The 24,209-nt window shown below is 39.4% G+C and overlaps 1 protein-coding gene across 12 annotated transcripts in view; it reads right to left on the reverse strand.

Moving 5' to 3' along the window:
- Positions 1-24,209, reverse strand: part of SNTG1 (syntrophin gamma 1) — a 449,457-nt gene that overhangs the window by 27,715 nt on the left and 397,533 nt on the right. For all 12 annotated transcript variants that reach the window (XM_085021222.1, XM_085021223.1, XM_085021225.1 and 9 more), the window contains 3 exons: positions 19,085-19,201; positions 17,904-17,975; positions 3,335-3,487 (listed from right to left, as the gene is read on the reverse strand). In XM_085021222.1, the coding sequence (XP_084877348.1) occupies positions 3,335-3,487; positions 17,904-17,975; positions 19,085-19,201 (342 nt within the window). The remainder of the gene's footprint in view (positions 1-3,334; positions 3,488-17,903; positions 17,976-19,084; positions 19,202-24,209) is intronic.

The raw sequence follows: 24,209 nt of genomic DNA on the forward strand, positions 1-24,209 counted from the left end.
CTTTGTGTTTCCAATATTGTTTAAAAAGCACATTCATTAAGTGAATCTTATTCTGATCATGATGATTGCTAAATGCATCAAGCTACCTTCACCAAAAAGTTATATTCATGTGCTCAAGTCCAATTTGCATAGGAAAGATATAACCATGCCCAACTATTCATTAGAGTTAAGTTTTTCAAAAAAGCATATTAGAAAGCAAACCGAATGGGCCTCATAAGTTCAATTTCGGGTGTACTTTTATTTTTGTTTAATACATAAGCACCTTCTATGCTTTTGCACCCACCCATTACCACTTTGTTAAAACTACTGTCAACATAATAAATGTCCAAGGCCATCCCATTTTTTCCAATTTAGACATCATCGCTTGCTATTTTCAAGTAATATTATTCAAGAAGAATAATGTTAGATGAAAACACCTTCAGTATAGAACATTAAAATTTATCTCATTAAGGTCAGAATTATAAATTAAATTACATTGTTTTAATTCTTATTAAGTTGAAACAGATATATATATAATATATATATATATACACCTATATGTATAAAGCCATTAAAGTTTAATTCTATGATTTATTGTCTTAATAAACATGTATATGAGTATACTTTATGCATGTTTTAATATTAAAATATTTGATTTATTGTTTAATTTCTGTTTATTTTATAATAAAATTGAATTATAGTTTTTAAAAAGGGAAAAAATTATCCTCTTTAGGGGCATTCAAACTTGAAACAATTTGATTTTTGCATGAACATACATTATTATACAATATTTGAAGATAAATCTCACATTTTTACTATGCCCTTTTTGGATGACAGCTAAATGTCTACAGCTGAATGACACATAATGAAAAAGTCTAAAATAATGACAATAAAGAAAATCAATTTTTGAAGTGATACACTTTTTACTAAAAGCCTTATTTTAAAAGGGCTGTATTAATTCAAATGGAATTAGTATAAAGTCAAAAGCAATTATCTCACTCTTACCAGGATTATTCACTTACTCTGGGAAAACTGCTCAGAAATGGGACAAATAAGGTACTGAAAATATAGTAAATGAATTAGGCCAATTCTGGTACTTTGAATACTAGGGAAATATAAGCTTTAATTCATATAAATTGCCATATTTCTGTTTCAATGTTCACTACATTTTCCAAATTTTGAGGTGTTGATTTAAATGACAATGTAGGATGTTTTGAAATACCTACTTTCACTGGATTATCCCTTAAATAAATATGTAGATATTTAAACAAATATTAAGCACATAAGAGATCAAACAATACATCAGTAGATAAAGGAATAGATTAGAAGCAAAAAATGTGAGTGTGTGGCCCTGTTAATGACAATTAATTTCAAAATAAAAATAATCTGATTTATTAATCCTTTTTGTATTGGTCAACTTATTACTCTCTTACCTTTATGCCTGTTTCACAACAGGACATGTGTCCCCTCTATTTTGTTTCTTTATCAATATTAGTGGAAATATTGAGAACATAGAGGAAACACACATAAGCTTCTTCATGTAAACATAGTCACAGCCTTGAATTTTGAAAATAACAGAACCACCGAGTTCGGTCATTGATTATTAATTTCTGGTAGAGTGAACAAAGCGAAATTATAAAATCTATAAAATAACCGAAAGCTGAAAAAGCATTAAGTATTTTATTTTTCACTTAATAGTTGCATCTTCAGTTTACACTGTGAATATGTAAGGTGCTAGTACAAAGAAATGCATTGCTCAGGACATCAGCTTAGAGAAAGTGAGGCCCAGATTTTTTTTTAAAGTAGTAAAATACCATGAAAAAAACCATAATTTTATCTCTATCTCATTTCAGGAGACTTAAAATGAAATCTTAAATTGAAACCAGCAGGTAGAAATGGCCATGTATTTCCTTCCAAGTGAGGTGTGATGTCCTAGGGACAGGATAATTAGGAAAGCCTAAAACTATCAGTATAAATAACAAAACTGTCAACTCCTGTAACAACATCATCCGATGCTTTAGAATGGTCTTATACATGGATACTTGGAACAAAATAATATTTAAGATAGTTTTCATCTTTTCATTTTTGTTATTAACATATCTACTTAAGGAACTGAGGTTCTATACAGCTAAATTATTGAAATGGCATTTTTCGGTTACTTTAACATTTTAAGATATACGCAGAGCAGCAGAATTTTAGAATTTTAGAGAATGTCAACGGAGCAATGAAAACAGTGGAAAATGAGTCTTCTCCTGGTCTCTTCCCCTGATTGTGATATCTCACTGATGTGACTCGGTGGGTTGAACACAAAAGTTTGCAGTCAGAAAAAAAAAGAAATTAAATCAGTTCAATAGAACTGATAAATAACACATCCAAGTCGCCTGTTACAGGCAGGACCTGAGGGAATGATACTCCCGGCACCACATGTTTGTTTTCAAAACTGTGTCCATGTGCGTGGTTAGGTCCTGGCTCTGAGAGAGCATCTGCACGGGGCAGGTGCATTGTAACTGGGCAGATTTGCCCTTGTCTCTGTCAGGATGGGCCCCAGAGCCTGCTCCATCCTACACTCCTGTGAATGGTAGAGGCTGAAAGGCCCTTAAATTTGATATAACTTTACACTTAGGAAATAAAGTTTAACAAACACCTGCTGACTACATGGGATGTACAAAGGCACAGGAGTTCAGTCCAGGGAGGAAAAAAAGGTCCCTGGAGACCTGTAGCTCAGTGTGGGAAGGACAAGCACACATCACCCCAACATGAGACCTGCCTGAGCAAACGGACCAATGAGAATGACAGTGACACTGGTGTCCAACATGTGGCCAGCTGGGACAGGACGATGTGGAAAGAGCCTGGTGGGCAGAGGGCAGGCCACACTGGGAATCGGGAAAATCTTTATGGAGTACACAACCTTCAAACTTCTTGTGTGGTTTTGAAGGCACAGAGATGAAGAGAAGTCTTTCTATCCCCAAAGCGCCTTGTGAGGGGACAGAGCCATTCAGGCTGGAAACAGGTGCTTGTGACTGGAGACCAGGAAATGACCTTGGAAACGATTAATTAAAATAAGAGCACTTTCCATTTTAGATTGAAGGTAAGGCAGATTCTAATTAAAATTGGAAATCTATTTTTGATGACTGGTAGGAAATAGCCCAGGAGGATCAAATTGTTGAAAAAGTAATATTTTTTCAGGGCTGTATTGCTCTTCATTTAATAACAATGATTAATTTTGACTCTTTGAGAAGGCGGTCAGGACTCTCAGAGCTGTAGTTTGACAGTTTGCTCGCTGGAATTTACGTTAGAACTCTAGGGGAGGGGTTATGCATTTTCGGGGTCACAGATCCCAGAATTTTGCTCTCACCTGTATCCGTTCCACTTCCAGAAAAGTTGCTGTCTGGAAGGCTCGCTCCCACTGGGCGAGGTCGGAGTCCAGCTCCACGGAGAAGTAGAGGTCCTCCCCCGACTCCGACTGCACCGTGAAGCAGTGTTTCCGCCGGTCCAGCAGGTCACTGTCCTGGTGGAAGAGCGGAGTTACACAGGAGACATTAGACCTACTGACATGGCCACCCCTGGGTCAGTGTCGGCCTGGGGGTGGAGGTGCCCCAGTCACAAAGATCACACCCTACGATATCACTAAGGCTACATGAAAATTGTCACAGCAAACCATCTCCTATCCTCAGAGTCCATAGTTGACACAGCTCTTCTCTGAAGTGGCACTGAAGCACATTCACAAAATAGAAATTAGGGTGTCTGGCTTCAATTCTTGCTAGCCAGGTAGCTGCCAAAGCATTTATTCCATGAGATACAACATTTTACTGCAATGATGGATCACAATTTCCCTTTTCCTTACCGAGCTGTGCAGATAATGAAATTAAGCACTATTTGTTAATGTATTTGCAAATTTTAAAGGGCTTTATAAGTATTGGATCTTTTATTGCATTTATTTCTATAACCCTTAAAGTATCATGGAAATATTCTTCATAAGACAATTTTTTTTTTTTTGCTTTTTTTTTGCTTTTTAGGGCTGCACCCATGGCATATGGAGGTTCCCAGGCTAGGGGTCAAATCTGAGCTGTAGCCATTGGCCTACACCACAGCCACAGCCAGATCATCAACCCACTGAGTGAGGCCAGGGGTCAAACCCCAATCCTCATAGATACTAGTTGGATTTGTTTCTGCTGTACCACAACAAGAACTTCTGAGACACCGAAATATTGAATCTAACATGTTTCTGAAATTTTACTGCTTTTAAAAAATACACATTTATCTTCCCTATGGAATTTATTTCATTAAGTCCAAAAGACTTTGACATGGTAATTTCTTGGTCCTACTAGTTTTCAACTAATGTGTTCACACATCTACATGTGTAGTAACTTCAGAGGACGTGAAAAGGTGAAAAGAATGCAGCTAAGAATTGATGGAATATGGTCATTCCATATGCACCATGTAGCCTTTGAATGATATATTCAGTTTGCTGAAAATTGCCGAGGCTAAGCACTGATGTCTTTAATTCTTTCTTTCTTTCTTTCTTTCTTCCTTTCTTTCTTTCTTTCTTTCTTTCTTTCTTTCTTTCTTTCTTTCTTTCTTTCTTTCTTTCTTTCTTTCTTTCTTTCTTTCTTTCTTCTTTCTTTCTTTCTTTCTTTCTTTCTTTCTTTCTTTCTTTCTTTCTTTCTCTCTCTCTTTCTCTCTCTCTCTCTCTCTTTCTTTCTTTCTTTCTTTGTCTCTCTCTCTCTCTCTCTCTCTTTCTTTCTTTCTTTCTTTCTTTGTCTCTCTCTCTCTCTCTCTCTCTCTCTCTCTCTCTCCTTCCTTCCTTCCTTCCTTCCTAGGGACACAGGTGTGGCATATGGAAGTTTCCAGGCTAGGGGCAGAATCAGAGCTGCAGCTGCCAGCCTATACCACAGCTCACGGCAATGCCGGATCCTTTAACCCACTAAGTGAGGCCAGGGATCGAACCCACATCCTCATGGATGCTAATTGGGTTTGTCACTCCCTTTAATCATTTCTTAAATGGAGGTGCATAAAGTATCATAATGAAACACTCCAACCCTAACTCTAACCCTAACCTCAACCCTAATCCTAGCCTTAATTCTCATAAAGCAATACGATACAGAAAAAAACACATTATAAATATGTTTGCTAACAATGTACAAATTTGTCTAAAGTATGCAAAGGTTGACGAGTATAACCAAGGTATGTTTTTATTTAGAGCAAAATAAACCATGTGTTTATAACAAGTATTGAGGAGTTCCCATCGCGCTGCAGTGGTTAACGAACCTGACTAGGAACCATGAGGTTGCGGGTTCAATCCCTGCCCTTGCTCAGTGGGTTAAGGATCTGGCGTTGCCGTGAGCTGTGGTGTAGGTCGCAGACGCGGCTCGGATCCCGCGTTGCTGTGGCTCTGGCATAGGCTGGCAGCTACAGCTCCCATTGGACCCCTAGCCTGGGAACCTCCATATGCTGCGGGAGCGGCCCAAGAAATGGCAAAAAGACCAAAAAAAAAAAACAAAACAAAACAAAAAAAAAACAAACAAGTATTGATCTTGTAGACATTGTAAGTCATAACTTTTCTATTTTACTTAAAACATATAAGAGTAAAGGCAGAAAAACCTCCCCCGAATTGGTGAGTTATGCCTCGGGCAAAGCTTCTGCAGACATCAATGTGGCTCTTCTCTCCTTCCACCGCAACTGCTTCCCCCAGTATCCACAGCACAGCAGCTCACTTGCTTCACTTCTGACACACTTATTATTGCTCCTGTCATAGCTATTTTTTTCTCAGGTTAATGGCATTTGTGGAATTAAAAATGGAAATACCAAAAGAAGGAGAAATATGTTTACACTATTATGCTACATGTAAATTATTTTATAAAGCACATGACTTAACTCATACATTTTTGGCTGTTATGCTTGCTACTGTTTCTTTTATTTTAGCTTACAGGGAATCAGAGAACCTTTCAACCCAAGTGTGGAGTTATTTAGACGAAACGTGATTTATTTTTAATGAAAACAGAAGAGCAGGCCTAGGATTGATTCTTTAACAGCAAATAATGATTTTTCTTCTTTTGCAACTATTCTAATAATTTAAAATGAGAGGAAAAAACATAGCCTCAAAGGTAAAGCTTGCCATTAATTTACAATTAACTTTCAGGAACAATCAAGTCTCTAAAGAGACTTATTTGATCTATATCAAGTCCTGCACAAAATGACAGTTTTAATAACATATTATAATTCCATTTTCCATTTTTATAAAAAATGTTATTTTTAACATTGTTGTGTAGTAAAACTTTTGATATAAATCAATTGTTAGGAATATATTTACACCAGAGTATGTAAAAGAGAAAATTGGGGAAATGACTCAAAACATCAGAAATTTAGTTTCATACATCACAGAATGAAAAGGATATTTGTGTTTTATTCAGCCAATATGACAATGTGGAAAAATAACTTGCATTTTAAATTATATTAACCAAATAATTACATAACTTCACTCTTTTGTGCTATGTAGAAATACATCAGAAGTCGGTGAAACTAATATACATGAATGTATTTCCATTTTTATAACTATGGCAGATACCAATATATTAAAATTACTTTTCTAATAAAATATCACTGAATATCTGCCAGAAATAATTATTTTCAAAACATATAGCCTTCAAATTATTACTCATATATTCTCAGGTAAATCTCATGATCTGAAAAGTAAAAAGGTTAACTTCTGAGAAAAGTCACTGAAATAAATATTTACAACTATTATTTTAAAATAATTTAAAAGAAAATTCAAGAAATTTTAGGTATTAAAAAATCAAAATCAATTCAAGTGAACCACTGTATACATGCGAGTCAATTCACTTTGGGGGGATTTTAGTTGCCTTATCTGGAAAAAGAAGGAATAAAACTCAAAAGTTCCTTCTTTTCCCTGGGGACCTGAAATCTGTGACATAAAAGAACATAACGGCAAATGTCAGAGAAAATGTACAGCATATTCCTCAGATAAGTCTCTAAATTAATCTTCATAATAATCCGTCAACACAGGCTACAATTTTCGTTTCCCTGAGGAGGTCTTAGGCAGGTCCCTTCCTCATTTTAGGAGCTGTCTGGCCCCAGGGATTCAGTGATGCTCAAATGTCAATTTTACCACTTATTTCCCCTCTCCTAGAACCAGCGCAGGCATTTCTAAAAAGAGGATGACATACCTGCCCGAGCATGATGGAAAGATGAAACTGGTCAATGTATTTACATATTTGCCTAGAAAAATGACGTGCATATTAAGTGCTCTGGGATACCGCTAATAATCACAATATCACCGTCACTCATGTTGACTGTTACCAAAATCCTGGATTGGATTAGATCCAGATCCTATGCACGATCCAGCTCGGGAACGTGTACACACACACACACACACACACACACACACACACACACAGACACACCCTTTCTCTGTGATACCGAAGCGAGATACCACTTTTGGTGGGATGCAGGATGTATCAGCAGAGTCAGGAAGGCTTCATTTCTAATCAAATTAGCCAGCAGTATTCACACTGAAAGGGAAACTTGCCTGTCGGGACGTTTCTTAGGCAGGCAAATTTGATGCTCCTGCCACTCTTCAGGCATTGTGTGTGTGCATGTGTGTGTGTGCGTCTGCATCCATATGGTCATGTGAACCGCATCCCTGCACACTGTATATACCACGACAGGCTCTTACAGACACGCGTCCATTATCTGTTCTGTATTTGAGGGAATTAAATTACAAAGGTCAAATCACTTAAACAAGACCATATTCTAGGCGTTCCTGTTGGGGCTCAGCAGGTTAAGCAACCGACTAGTATCCATGAGGATGTGGGATCAATCCATGGCTCCACTCAGTGGGTTAAGAATCTGGAGTTGCTGTGAGCTGTGGTATAGGTTACAGAAGGGGCTTGGATCCTGCGTCACTGTGGCTGTGGCAAAGGCTGGCAGCTGTAGCTCTGATTCAGCCCCTAGCCTGGAACTTCCATGTGACGCAGCTGCAATGATATAAACAAAAAAGCAAGCAAACAAACAAAAAAAGGCAAAGAAGAACGTATTCTAAAAACACAGAAAGCCTAGAATTTAAGGGAAAGTTTTAAAAAATGTACCTGCTGTTCACAATGTTTTCTGACTATTGGCGTTAGAACACATGTCCTGGGATTAGAATTCTTCGTTCAAAAATCCATGGGGAGTGGCTTGGAGAAGGTAAATCTGGATAAATTCCACCAGGCCTGACCCCTAGCAGAGACAGTTTAGGGGAATGATCTCCCAAACAGCATCCCACTCAGCTTGGAATCACCTGATTCAGACGCAAATATATTCATCTTGGAGCAAAGTCCCTCTGCTTTTCCAAGACTCTTGGTGGGGTTACACCCTCCAATCCATCCCCTGCCGTGCCTCCACAATGATCCCCTGATTTAAATCTATCCACACAGCCTGGTTTGATCCCTCACTAGCATAATATGTGTTAGATCTGGCTTCTCAATAGGAAACTTAGGAAGGAAATCTCTACTTAAAAAAAAGAGAGTTCCAGTAAAGGCAACTAGCCCATGGGAAAAATGTTATATACCTCCAAAGGGAAACATGCATTTTTATATGATGTTTTTAAAGTGTATGGCACATAAACACAATATAATTATCAGAAGAAACTTGTCATCTTTGTATTTGATCTGCATCCTTGATTTCTTATTTAATATACTCAAGTCGGTTGTCATTATTATTTTGATTGATATCAACATTTTCCCTAAGACATTATTGAAACAAATAGAAGCTTCACTACAGTAAATTAGCATAACTATCATCAGAAAAGCAAACAAGCAAGAGACACACAAACAATAACATTAATTTCTTATAATATTATTTGAAGGGCTGACTTTCAATATTGCTTATTGAGATGAATGGTTTTAATTAATAGTTATAAGAGTCATCTTCTAGATTTCAATTCTAATATTCGACTTCTGAGGATAATTACATCATATCAAAAAAGCAATCTCCCATGCTTGGAAATCCACTGGGAGAGTGTATGGTTTTCAGGAGAAAAGGCTGTGGCGGAATGTACTGCTTGTCACGTAAATGGAGATATTACGAGGCCATAAACAGGAGGAACTGTGGTGGGTCATTTGGTCCTGTCTTTAAGAAATAATCAAACAGTCCTGCCACTAAATATTTCCAAAGAATGACATTCTAATTCTTTGCCTTTAATACGTGGCAGGTAAAGCCTGTACTTCAATTTATACTCTTCCTTTTTTTGGAAGCAGAATCCCTCACATCGCAGTTTATACGAATTGATTCTTAATCTTCAGGTGCCGTTAAAAATAGGGGGTCACCACCATTTAAAAAGTCACCTTTTATATTCTTGAGGGCAGCTGTCGAGTCACCTCGCAGCTTTGTCTTTATGAGGCCACATGAAGCACATTCTCCCTTTTCTCCCCGGGGCCCTGCTTTAGCTATGGCATCACCTCAGCATGTCTCCACTGAAACCTGGCCAACTTTCCCCTAACCCCCAAGGAGTGAAAGATGTCATCGAGCCCGGAAGGACTGGTCTGGATGAGACCAGCATGAGACATAAAGGGAGTTCCTTGTGTCACCTAAAGTCCCACTCAGTTTGCACACCACGTCCTGGATGAGAGCTGGGTCTGGAGAAGGCAGGAGAGCACTGCGGGGAGTGTAATGGGCCAGCGAGGCTCTCAGGTGTGTTCAGTTAAAAATCCTGCATGTTGTGTCGCCCGGAGGCTGGTCTGTGGCCCAACTGCTCCATTAGTCATGAAGACAGACGATAGGACCTCCAGCCTGGCCTCTAAGTCATCATCTACAGAACAACTCCGGATAAAACAGTGCTGTTAACATCCCAGATGGCAAGATGGGTCTTCCTGGTCTAGTATTAGTTCCTTTAAACTGGTACGGTAACCTTTCACGGTGGAAACATCCTTGGGCAGAGTTCAAGGCTGCAGGTATGCCCACCCACCTCGGGGAGCATTCTCTCCTGGCCCACCCCAGGGTGCACAGCAGGTATTCAGTTGACGTTCAGCCAAGAAAGTGCCCACGCCTGCTGGGTACCAAGCACTGTTCTGGTGCCCAGACCTATCCCTGAGCTGAGCAGGTGGCCTCCAGAGGTTTTGAGGGGGTGAGACAAATCACAGGGCAAACAAGGAGATGCTTGCTTAACACACCTTGATGTCAGTAGCCTCTTAATGCTTTGGGGGCGCTAGCCCGGGGCGGTGCCATTTATGGAGAGTGATAAGGAAAGGGCCCTTTAAGGAGGTGACACTAAAGGAGAGGCGTGACAAAGAGAGTAAACTAGTCTGGACACCTGGGGAGGCTGGTGAGAAGGTCCGAGATGTGGGGGTAGCCGAGAGCCACAGAGGCTGCAGGAGGCTGAGCAGAGGGCAGGGTGGGCAGTGCTATGGTCCAGGCCCCAGCATCCTGCAGGTGCCCTGCCAGCTCTGGGTTCTACTTTGTGTCAAATTGAAAGCTAATGCCCAGGAAAATGGATGATAAAATGAATACAGGGGGCATGAGAGGCTGTTCTGGCAGCAGGAGTGGGGTACATCTTGCTGGCGTAGTAGGTATGAGAGAAAGACTGGAGCTTGACGCTGGGGTTCTTGGGGTGGTGCCCATGTACCTGGAAGTGAGCGACAGGGAAGTCACGAGGGCAGTCAGTGAGGGGCACTTGGGGCGTGGGGGACACAGTCGTCTGAGATGTGGGTTAGACATCCACCTAGAGGTGTTGGGAGGCAAAGGACTTCTGGATGCAGGGAGAGCCCTGAATAGGTTCATGGTCTCTGTATGCAAATGGCATCCAAAGCGAAGCAGCTGGCACCTGGATGGGCGTCTCTAAGGAGAGAGCTTTTAGCATCACTGGATCATTCTAGTAACTCTGGTCCTCTCCCACTTCTCTACATAATAATACAACCCTCAAAACACATTTCAAGAATAAATTTCCTTCCGTGAATACAAAAGTAGCATTATTGTCATTTTTATACATTTCTGTTGAATTGAAAATAGGTTACGTGTTATACATAAGTATATATAACAATGCATAATTTAAAACTATATAAGATGTTGCACATACACACACATATATATTCTAATGAAATGTGCTTTAACATATGCAGCATTGTTGGAAAATAAACATCATAAAAATAGTTGAGTATGGAAAAACTCAGAGCCATCACTTATGCCTGGAATGAAACATACCCTTCTCTCCTTTTTCATGTAATTATTTTCCACTCCTGATGTTTAAAAAACTATATGCCCTATAATATTCATTGAGTCATGTTCTATTTCTCCTTAAATAAAATGCAATCACAGAATGACCTCTGATTCCGGGGATGGAAGGAGCGTCTCATTCAAATACTTGCTTGCTCTGAGTAAGACACAGTTATTAATGCTCTTTAAGTGCCCTTCCTGGACGCCTCTTTACACTAACTGCCCAGAAAGTAGCTGTACTTGTAATTCCTGACATAATGGTGAGAATTCTGAAATAAAGATAACTGACTTATTTATCAGTGATTTATTTCTGGGAATGAATAGGGCCAAAGACACGTCCAGGCCACCTGGTGCTGCTTCATCCTATAGTCACGGCCCCGTTCTTTCTCTCAACCAACTAACCTGGTAACCAAACTAGTATGGTACATGGAAACTATCAGAAATACATAGTCTGTGGATGGAGGGCGGAGCTATGAACACACTGAGGTACAAAAACAAAAGTCGTAAAATTATCTACCGGAACAAAAGTAACTGCAAATCTTTTGTTAAGAACTGTCTTTGTTCCTATTACGTCCATGTGCTTTTGTTCAGAACAAACAATAATGCAGGAAGAGGATGAATAATTTGTATAGTAACCTAAAGCAAAATTGAACTTTATTCCACATTTTGATAAAACAAAAATATACCAAAAAGCTATTACTTCCAAAATATTATAACCAATATCAAATCACAAAATCTCTCTCTCACACACACACACACACACACACACACACACACCTGTAACTATATCTATGTTTATCCTTGGGCAGAAAAACATCTCACAGAAGTGCACCATCTCCCTCTCAATTATCTTCTGTTGGCCACAATAAAGCAAAACTCGATGAATAATTTTCTCAATAAGTACTTTTATGCTGTATAGCACAGGGAACTATATCTAGCCACTTGTGATGGAACATGATGGAGGATAATGTGAGAAAAAGAATGTATGACTGGGTCACTTTGCTGTACAGCAGAAATTGACAGAACATTGTAAATCAACTCTAATAGAAAAAATATAAATCTTAAAAAAATAAGTACTTAAAAAAATAGGAACGAGGTTAATTTTGATAAGATCCAACTGATTGATAGAAATAATCCCAAAGGTAAAATTTAAATATTCCTAATTATTTTTTAGAAAAATCATGCTACTTGAAAATACTGCAGCTATTTCAGAGCCAAAGACTTTTCCTTATGGGTGTGATGTAACAATTTTAAAGCTGCCAGGAGTTCCAGTTGTGGTGCAGCAGAAATGAATCTGACTAGTATCCATGAGGATGCGGGCTCGATCCCTGGCTCCGTTCAGTAGGTCAGGGACCCAGCACTGCCGTGAGCTGTGGTGTAGGTCGCAGACATGGCTCGTATCCTGTGTTGCTGTATCTGTGGTGTAGGCTGGCAGTTGAAGCTCCGACTGGATCCCTAGCTTGGGAACTTCCATATGCCATGGGTGTGGCTCAAAAAGCAAAAAACAAAACAAAAAACAAACAAAAATTTTAAAGCTGCCAAACTGAAAGGAGAAAAAGCAAATAATGACATAGAATCACAACTGTTAAGTTCATTAATCAGTTCAGTGTCTGTATTGAACAACGAAAAACTTGATCTGCTCCAAAGTGCATTTCTAAGAATGTCGTGGCTCAGTGTAGCCACGACACGCTAGTGGACAAGGCAGTGTGGCTGCCAAAAGGCAGCTCCTTACGTGCAACTTCTACCCCACAGCTGAGAAGCTGCCACCTAGATTCCTCTGAAGGTCACTTCTTCTACTTTGTGCACTGGGATGGTGAGAGGCAAGCCTGGTCTATTCAGCTCCTGAAAGTAGGCAAAGGATGAGTAAAATGAGGCGGACAGCACTCAGCGTGGGTGCCGAGCTTCTGCAGGAAAAACTACAACCACAGAGTGGACCTCATTCTAAAGAAACAACTAGCAAAAAGCAAGAACAGTATTATATTGATAATGTATAACAGCAAAAGCAGAGTTGTTATTAATAATAGAGTGATGTAATTGAAAACTGGTGCTGTAAATTGCACCTGCCGGAGTATCATAAAAAGAGATATTCTAGACCAATTTGAAGGCGATTTCCACACTTTTTGCAAGGGTCTGACATCTGGTTTCCTTCAGTATTAAAACTGTATTTTCACTTTTAAAAATAACAGTATAAGGTATTGGAAGGTCAAACAGTTTTAAGGTTTCATACAATAGTAAATTTGCAAGGCAGAAACTTTCTGTAAACAGAAATCCAAAAGTATTAAGTCTAGAAAGATTATGGAAAAACTTACAATAGACCTGAAGGAATTTAAATTGAATGGGGGATTACAAATAATTCTCTTCTTAGGGGATGAATCCTTGAGAGTGGCACCAAATTGATTTGGGCAACAAAACCAATTTTCTAGCTTTCTCCTACATGAAAGATATGGTCTACCAGCTGCCCATACGGAATTTTACTAACCAGAACGTTCTTACAAAGATAAGTTGCCACTTATGTTAAACACTTCAGCAAAAATACTCAATTTATTTATATTTTATAAATGTTATCTAAATCTTCATTTAAAATAATGCGAAGAAGGTTTTTCCAACACAGTTGTGCTTTCATATTTTATTAAAATTATGGGGGGATATTAAAATATTAGGATTTTAAAAAGCTTTGCTCCCCAGTGCTTATTTTCAGAATAACAGTTGGGAATGGAATTCTGAAACATTAAGTTGCAGTAACTCGTAAATATTTTGCTCTTAGACACACTTACATGGGAAAGGAGCGCCCCTATACAATCAGATTGGAGAAAGAGAGGATTTTAGTTTATATGGAAAACAAGATTAAATATCTTTTGTGTATCAAACTCTTTTTTTTTTTTCTGGCTGCAGTCATGGCATGTGGAAGTTCCTGGGCCAAGCATCAAACCCGCACCACAGAAGCAACCTGAGCCACTACAGTGATAATATGGGATCCTCAACCCACTGCGCCACCAGGGAACTCCTGTGCGTTAAGCTCTTAATGGGAAGAAGTTACTGAATCCTTTCATTACCATATCCTGTTGCTAAGAGGTATTTGTTGGCTGAAATAAAGGCCTTGAATTGCTTGGAAGCTTCATGAAAACATTGTAAGGCTGAACTTTTTATAACCAAAAGGAAAAATATTTCAGGGCTCCTCAGATATCACAGAAATCATGTATAATTATTTAAAATATTTGTCAAATCCATGCTTTGTTCACACCTGACATAGAGAAGGCAATGCAAATGGTACAATTAAGGAAAAAATAATAAGGTAAAAATAATACAGCAGTGTGTGTTACAATATAACATAAGGACTAAGGGAAATGATCAGAAACTTCCAGAATGAAGAGAAACCTAAGCAGGGAAGCCTATTAAATTATGACGCCTTTGAGCTTTCAAGAATGTAAATATAATCAATAAAACAAAATTTTAAGAATGAGATAAGAAATTAATACTCTGGAACTTGAAAGATCTTTTGGAAAAACAAACGTTAAGTACTTTATGTGACAGCTGTACATCTACTGAATTCTAACAGAAGAGTGAGCATGTGCTAGAATCCAAGAAAATGCTATTAAGATAACAAAAAAGATAAAACTTTTTTTGCCTCAGTTTCCATATCTGTAAAATGGGAGTAATATTAATGGCCTCAGAGTGTGTTATAAGCCTTAGAGCAACACCTGGCACTGCATGTGAGCTCTGATGACTACCACTGCCCACCTCTGTTCTCACCACCCTACCCCTCTGTCCTCACTGCCCCCACCCCGTTCTCACCATACCCCCTCTGTTCTCACCGCCCCCACTCTGTTCTCAACGCCCCATCTCTGTCCTCACTGCCTCCACTCTGTTCTCACTGCAGGAATCCCCATTATATTGTTTCCCCTGGGCCAGATCTCTAAACTGTGCCTTGAAAAGTGCCTTATCTGAGGGACCCCTTTCTGGAGACAGAAGTCTGCACCGAGCACAGCTTCATGGGCAGGTCCCCCTCGGGGTGCCCTTCAGAACCCTCCCCAGACCCAGCTCTGCGTCTGGGCTCTGGGGACATCAGTCCTGCCCCTGCCCTGACTTGCCCGATGGACACTGATCCACTTTGCGCCGAGTCTCACATCCACGCCTCTGTTCTTGTGCTACATGAAATGTTGCTTCAGGAAAGAGAAGCCCCAGCTGATGACGTTGCAGGTCAAGTTCAATACAGGAAGCACAAAACACGGAGGCTGCCCTCCCTCGAAGCAGGAAAGCCTCTGTGTTTACGTGTAACACGCGAGAGGGTGTGTATTACTCAGTGTCTGAAAATATTTATCCCCAGGTAAAATTTCCCAAAGCAGCTAACAGGCTGATAGCAAATTTTATGCAAAAAGCCGAACAAGACGGCTGCTAGACTCTCATGTGGGCAGGACGGGGCACTGTGACAGCAGTCAGAATTGTTGTGTCTTTTCTGGAGGCGATTTTAGGTCCATAAGCCTAACCCCTTGAAGGTATTAGAATATCTGCCATCCAGGACATCCAAAACTCAGCATTTAGAGTAAAGGCAATAACTCAGATGTTCTAGAAAAGTCTGTGAGCAAAAATCAGTTCTTTGCTATCTGTTTTTTCTCTATTGTGTCCTTTTACATTTCCTTAACATCTGAGTCACCTGAATAAAATGTAAGTTCACTGAAAGCAGGAGCTTTTTCTGCCTTTGTTTCCAGCCATACAGTGCTTGGCAGATTCTCTGGTCTAGGGCAATACTCAAAAGTATCTGCTAAATAAATCAAAGAGTGCTTACAGTGATATGTCTGGTGGATCAAATCCAGAGCTATCTAAATGGCAGAATTAAAGGATTGGTTAAAAAATACGGCTAAATGATGGGATATTTAAAAATCTACCAAAAAGCCATTTTTAAAGAATACTAATTGAAAAAGATCTTGTCATATTTTTACATAAGGCGGATTTAAACCTTATAATCCTAACTTTGCACAAATAATTTTAGCAAAGAGAAATATAATATTGAGTGTTTATTTGGAGCCAGGCACAACCCTTAGTCTCGCCTTTAAAACTGTCCTTATTTCAAGCAATATAATAGGCTGCATTATGCTTAAAAGTTCAGGCAGCTTTATTTATTTATTTTTAAGGAAGGGATATAAACACCAAGTAGTTTTTTGGTTTTGTTTCTTACATTGTTTTGTCTTTGTTTTTAAGGAGGGGGAAATAACTTAAGACTAACTGATAATTTAGAAATGTGCGCTGGATACGACTATGAGAAAGCTGTTTCAATGCACAGATGGGGTGTGGACAAATGAACCGTTAGGGAGTTTCATTCCTGAATTTCTCTCTTTAGCTTTCCTCTCTCTTTCTTCTCTCAGTCCCTTTTGCCTTCCTCTTGCCTTCTTTCTCTCTTTCACTCTTTCTTTTTAATTGTGTTAGTCCTTTTTGTTGGTTAAAAATTCCATCAGAAAACTATCTCATTAGCTGCTTCTGCAGTCACTCCCTGACTGTCGGACCCCCTTTCCTTCAGAGGCTGGCATGTCTTTTAGGAGTTGCCAGCTGCAACTGCAACTTTTAAGCCTATGCTCAAGTGTGTCAGAATTTCCCTCTGTTAGTCGCATTATAGAAACAAAGCCACACACGGTGACGAGCAAGCAGCAGCCTATATTTTTATTCAGCACCTGTGCTCTTGCAATTGTCAGCTTTAATCTAGGATTCTTCTGGAAGGAAGAAAAATTATGAATACTTTTGAGGTAATCATACATTTTTTGTCTCTCTGTCTTCAGACAATTTTGATTCAATTCATTATGCTGTAATTGTTTCAGCATTTTCTACTTTACCGAGTCTTTAAATGGAAGAGAGAGAACTGACATAAAACACAGGGAACTTGGTACTCCTTGGTTACACAAGCAAGTTAACCTTCACCAGGATTTAATTATCAATCTGTAGTACTTCCAAGGCTGCAGACCCTAGAACAGAAACTGAATGTGGATTACTGCTTAGGTTTTATAAATTATTCCCACTTTGATTCTTAAACATGGCCACAGAACCTACTTGGAACTTTATAGAATTCTCAGTGACTTCCCATTGCAACACCCCCGTGCATAGCACAGATATGTAATCACTCTGTAATAATTGTATGTTTGGTGGGGGGAAAAAACTGTAATTGCAATGTATACATCTAAGGATAACCTGACCCCCTTGCTGTACAGTGGGAAAATAAAAAAAAATAAATTAAAAAAAAATTGTATGTTTGTTTCCATACCCAGAGAGGTAACCTCACCCTGAGATTAAAGATACAGATATTTACACAACCTTCCTTTGCATGGGTCTTTATATTTTCTGCATTTTCTAATTCCAAGTCTTATCCAAATTTTTCCTCTTCCATACTTTACACAGCAAACAAACAAGCAAACAAAAACCACCACGGTGATAACTGAGGTCTAAGTTCAGACAGTTCCAGGTGGCCCTGCTACAGCACCTGCAGTGGGCTCTGACCAGCCCCCGGCTCCCTCCCACACGAGGACCCTGGAGTCTGGCTGAGAATCACCTAAGCAGGGGGCAAGCACCCATGCACTCCTCTGCGCTCTGGCCTCTCTCACATACTTTCCTTTGCTTTACCTCGTATTTTGCCTCCCGTCCACACATGGGTTGTCTTCAAGAACCACCCCTGGACCCCTGCCGGCTGACGAAAACCACTAGAACAATCACGACTGATCACTACCTGCTGATCCTACCTTGAGAATCTTGCACATAATCTCATAAACGGAAAACGTTTTCTCAGCTCGGGTCCAGTCCCATGTGGTCACCTTTAACAGATGAGAAAGGGGTCCATCATTTATGTCAGAAAATGAGCCCCTGTTTTTCTCTTTCCTTACAAAACACGGCACCGGTGCGGAGCGTCCGCACACGCCCCGAGCTGCTGTTCAGCGCGCAGCGTTCCTCCGGACGTCCTCGCCCCCGGGTCTCTGCCCCTCCCTCCCAGTGTCACACCCCTTCTCTGCCTCCTTCAGCCAACACTTTATGTTACATGCAAAAATGTCCCTCTGCCTGGTATCCTGATGTATTTTAAATAGCATGTTTATTCTCTGCATATAAATACTAAGTGTTCATACCTCACACATGTAACAGCTCTTGCTCCTGGTACCACCTGTTACACACGGAGGACACCAGATGCCGTATCAATGCTCCCTTTGATTTTTAAGGAAGACATAGTTTACATGAGGAAGTCACTCTAAGTTTAGAACACTGTGAGGCACCAGATGCTACAATGAAGCTGCTCACTTATCTGTGTTTGAAACACATATTTGTCTGTCTAGTCACTATAAATTATTCAGAGAAGGGAAAATATAAAAGATAAAAATATTTGTTGTTTCCTGTCTTCCAGGCATTTTAAACTTTGTGTAGATATAGATAGTCAAGATTATAGTAAGTCTAACCTGATAATTCCAAGACTCTATGTATTATTACACCTGTAAGTGGTCGGTATGGCATGTACTATTTCTATTCAATAAACATTTATTGAGAATCTACTCTCACGTAAGGTATAACCTTAGGTGCGATAGGTTTCCGTACAAATTTAACATACAGCTGAATGACTAGATAGGGGATATAATAGGTTATCAAACTACTATTTGATCTGGACAAACCTGTGTCCTGTAGATAAACGTATTCTGCTTATCATAAACGCCTAAACAGAAACGGCTTCTAGGTTTTTCGAGGGTTATAAAGTAAATGTTTAATGCCAAGACATATATCTTAGTCAGATACTTCCAGAAACCTTTGGATGGCTTTCTATTTTTTTTTTCTGTATCTTATTTTCAAAATGTATTGCTTTATATCATTTGTTATTGCTAAACTGATGCCACTCTGTGGTGATAATATGGGGAAAGTACAGGATATTAGACAAAACACTTACTGGTGGTGCCAGAAACTTGTAAAGACATGAGCCCCTCAGGGCGAGAAATGTGGGCAGGTACACACGGTCCTGGAGGGCGTCTTGCTCGCGGGCTTCACACCAGCCCATGTAGACGATCTGCAAGGGAACGGTTCGGGTTACAGGTCAGACTCTCCTGTCAGGTGGTTTCTGGGCATGTTTCATATGTTGTGCTATTTTAATGCTCTCATGAAATTATCAGATTCACTGATGCAAAACCAATATTAACCACGTTTACCTTCAATATTTGAGTGTGAACCACTCCCAAGAGTTTACATTTCCATCAGCATTTATCAGTAAACAATTACCTTCACAGAATGAAAGCTGATTTCTCCAGAGAAAGAGTGAACACCAGAATATGACAGAACTTAAATTCAAGGTATAAAATGAGAACAACCACCAGTCCAGAATTTCATACACAGCCAAATTATCTTCCTTTTCATGATTTAATAGTACTGAACTATATTTAGTATGATTTTAGGTATCTGTATTTATACTGATGGATTAAGTCTGAAAGTTACAACAATGGGCCCCTGCTTTTTTTCAACTGATAAATATATTTGGAGAAGGGAAATATTTTAATTTATCGCGTATCACCAGTCTAACTTTGTGTTTATGTTTCACGGGAAAACATTTTTTCTATTTACTAATAAGTTGTCCTCAATCTGAGAAATATTATAGGGAGCTAGATGGAGTTACATTCTGCATCACCATTAACTCAGACTCACATACACAAGTATTCAGAAGTAGATTGTACGTATCTCCTGTGCTATTTGTTGCCAGAACAACCATTATGTTGAGATTCTTTTGCTTTAGGAAGTACGAATGTCTTATCTTATGATGCCAATTAATATAGTACAGTTGGCCCTTGGTATCCATGGGGTCGTACATGATGATATGATTTGTGGTTGTTTGAGTCCACAAATGGAGAATCTGCAGATGTGGAGAGCAGATGGTGGAGCTTGAGCTCCGCGGATACTGGTACCACATTGGGGCTTGGAAACAGTCCTCTGCAGATGCAGAGGGACGGCTGACCCTGTGATCTGCATAATAAAAGTAGCCCTTAGACAGGAGGGGCAAAAAGTTAAACAGGTTTACACAGGTCCCTGTTAGCAATGTAAAGACGACTCTGTGGTTATTATTGACTGTTAATACTAGACACAATATGTTCTATCTTGTTTTCATGTTATAAAGAAAGTTACCTTTTTTTTTTTCCTTCAAAGGCAGACAACCTTCCAACAGAGATGACTGAGCAGATTATTTAGAACATTTGCTAAGATCGTTTATGGCAAAAATATGAAATGTATTAGATAATGAAGTTAAAAACCCAGAAACAGTCAATTAAAATTTTGGGAACATTATACCTGCTCTTAAAACGTGATTCAAAGGTTTTTTTTTTTTATTGCTTTCATTTCTTTTTGAATTTGCATGTTGATCCTTAATTTTGTTCCATTTTGCTATTCTTGATTTTAAAATTCCCATTCATTGTCTTTGAATTAAATAAAGAAAACAGTCTCATTCACAGTAGCAACAGAGTATAAAATACTTAGGAATAAACTTAACTGTAGAGGCAGAAACTATGAAACATTAAACAATAAAGCATGTACTCTGAAAACTATAAAACATTAATGAGGGGAATTAAAGAAGATACAGATAAATAGAAAGACATCAATGTTTATGGAGCAGAAGAATTCATATTTTAAAATATCCATAATATTTTAATCCAAGGTGACCTAGAGAGGCAATCCAATGCCTATTAAAATCCCAGTGACATCCTACAGTAATCAAAACAGTAAGATACTGGCGGAAACGTGGATGCAGACTCTAACGGAACAGAACAGAGGATCCAGAAAGAAACTTGTGCGTGTGGTTAACTCCTCCCTGACAAAGACGCCAAGAGCACACGCTGGGGCGAGGACAGTCACTTCCATAGGTGGTGTTGGGAGAAATGAACATCCACATGCAGAAGGATGAAATGGGACCTTTATCTCACACCATATACAAAATCAATCCAGTGAATTATAGACATAAACATAAGACCTAAAACCATCAAGCTACAAGAGATGCAATTTAAAAACACTGAATTTCCTGCATATCATCTTCCAGAGTGGCTGCAATTAAAACGACAGAAAATGTCAAATTTTGATGAGGGTGTGTAGAAACGTAGAAGCTCATATACAGCTGCTGAGGCTTTGATCCTTCTAATAAACTCAACCCAGTGTGGGCACCTGTGCCCTGGGGCACACGCATGGAAAGTTTCCTTGTAGTTGTTGATTTTATTATTGTCGTTAGTCCCAACCACATACAAACGGCTTAAAGATTAATAAATCCTGTGTCCTCCAGTAGATTCTGAGGATGAATAGTGACAATCTGTGCTGCTGTAAGGAATGCGTTCTTAGTTGGAAAGTGCTATAGTAAAGCAAGACAACTGTTAGCCAAACTGTCAGGATTCTAGTTACCTTAGAGGCAAGGAAGCCGGTTGTGAGCGGGGAGGAAGACACTGTGGGAGCCAGTTGCTGCCTGTTCCGTTTTTCTGACCTAGCTTATGCTATAATACACATTGTGTGCTATTTTAAAAGTGAGGCTGGAATGCCCATGATGGTGCAGTGGGTTAAGAACCCAACATAGTATCTGGCAGGGCTCGATCCCTGGCCCCGCTCAGTGGGTTAAGGATCCGGCGTTGCTGTGAGCTGTGCTGTAGGTCGCAGACATGGCTCGCATCTGGCATTGCTGTGGCTGTGGTGTAGGCTGGCAGCTGTAACTCCAATTTGACTCCTAGCCTGGGAACTTCCATATGCTGCAGGTGCAGCCCTAAAAAGACAAAAAGGAAAAAAAAAAAAAAAAAGAGAGAGAGAGAGAATAGAGTGGTATACTTATTCATAAGAAGGAACTGCTTGAGCTTCCTAAGACTGTTTGCTGTCTCTTCCCACCATTATAATTAGCTGGAAGCTGAAATACTAAGTTTGAGATACTAATATTTTTCAAGAATTATCATTGAATACTATTTTATTCTTTTGAACTGAGTGTAGCTTTGAGAAATGAGCTGAGGACATAGCTAATAAAAATCGGATTATGGGATCTTCAGCCCTGCTCTCCAGGTCAAAGACTGACCCTACTGTTTTCTATGCCACAGAAAAGGTCTGTCCCCAGTTCTGGAGACAGGTCAAAAGGCACGTTTTGTTTTTCATCATTACTGTGACTGTTGTGAAATAATTATATGGTTGAGGAGACATAATGCGTTTTCAATAAATTCTTCCTACACTTGTCACAGCAAGTAATAACTCTAAAGAAAAATTGTATCACTTAATCTTACTTTAAAAAGTAACATATGAAGAATATAGGCTTAAAGATATTTCAGACAGAACATTTTTGAAGCAAGTAGAATTAAAGGAAATAATTTTCCAAACACATAAAAGGACAAGAAAACCACCGACCATGTCGTACACTCTTTAGATAAATATTTAGGAAGCTTGCCTATTTCCTCAGCTTTATCAAGGTATGAATTAACAGATAAAAATGTAAGATATTAAGGTGATTAGATATACACATGTATTGTGAATGAATTCTTCCCATCTCGTTAACACATCCATCATCATACATATTTATAATAAATATATGATACTGAAAAATATATATATACATATATAGGTGAGAACACTTAAGTCCTAATATCCCAGCAAATTTTAAATCTACTATCCAGTGTTATCAAGCAGTCACTACATTAGGCATTTTGTCCTCAGGCCTCATTCATCTCACACCTGTACCAATCTCTCCCCATTTCCTCCACCCCCACCTGCTGGCAACCACTTCCTACCCTGTTTCTGTGAGTTTGACTTTATTTTTTTATTCTGCGCATAAGTGACACTGTGCATTCATTGTATTTCTCTTTCAACATAACACCATTCAGCGCCATCTGTGTTGTCACACATGGAGGGATTTCCTTCATGTTCTTGGCCAAATAATATTCCAAATGCACATCTGTACCTCTTGTCTCCTTTATCCATTACTCTGTTGACAGTCTATTTCTATATTTGGTTGTTATCAATAATACTCCATTGACATGGGAGGGTAAACATTTTTTCAAAATCCTGTTTTAATTTCCTTTGAAAACAGACCCAGGAGTGGGGCTGCTGGGTCACATGTTCGCTCTAGTCTTAGTTTTGGAGGAGCCTCCATCCTGTTTCTCGCTGTGGCTGCACCAGTTCCCTTCCCCACGCAGTGTGCAATGGTTCATTTTCTTCACATCCTCAGCAATGCTTATTATTTATCTTTTGATAATAACCATGATCACAAGAGTGAGGTGATGTCATTTTTTTTTCTTTTTTGGCTTTTTAGGGTCGCACTGGAGGCATATGGAAGTTCCCAGGCTAAGGGTTGAATTGGAGCTGCAGCTGTTGGCTTACACCACAGCCACAGCAACACCAGATCCCAGCCACGTCTGTGACCTACACCACAGCTCACAGCAACGCCGGATCCTTAACCCACTGAGCAAGGTCAGGGATCGAACCCGCATTCTCACAGAGACTATGTCAGGTCCTTAACCTGCTGAGCCACAGTGGACACTCCTCATTGTAGTTTTGATTTGCATAAACTTGCTGAACTATTTTAAATGACACATTTAAAACACGTGAAAACGCATGAAAATAGGCCCTATATGTGAAAGCTGTGCTGCACAGTAACATTTTACTCTTTCATTTTTTTGTCATTTTCTGTTACCTTATTTTTCCTGTTTTAAACAGACTTTATTCTTTAGAGCAGCTGCAGGTTCAGATCATAACTGTGTGGAGGGTGCGGAGGTTGGCTGCAGGCCCCCAGCCCTGACGAGGAGCTGTCTTTGTACCTCCCCCGCTATCAACATCCTCCACCAGATGGTACCCTTGTTACAACTGCCAACCTACAGGCACATCATCACCCGAATCTGTACACTACATTATGGTTCACTCTCGGTGTCGCACACTCTATAGGTTTTAACACAGGTATGGTGACATGCACCCACCAACAGGGTATCACACAGAATAATTTCACTGCCTTAAAAATTCTCTCAGCCCATTCATCCCTTCCTACTCAAACCCTAGAAGCCAATGATCCTTCTACTCTTTCCCTAATT

This window comes from Sus scrofa, chromosome 4, assembly GCF_054392235.1.
Source record: "Sus scrofa isolate SSC_HxYL_T2T_F1_AM1 chromosome 4, Sscrofa_HxYL_maternal_Yorkshire_Landrace_v2.0, whole genome shotgun sequence".
NCBI classification, from domain to species: Eukaryota; Metazoa; Chordata; class Mammalia; order Artiodactyla; family Suidae; genus Sus; species Sus scrofa.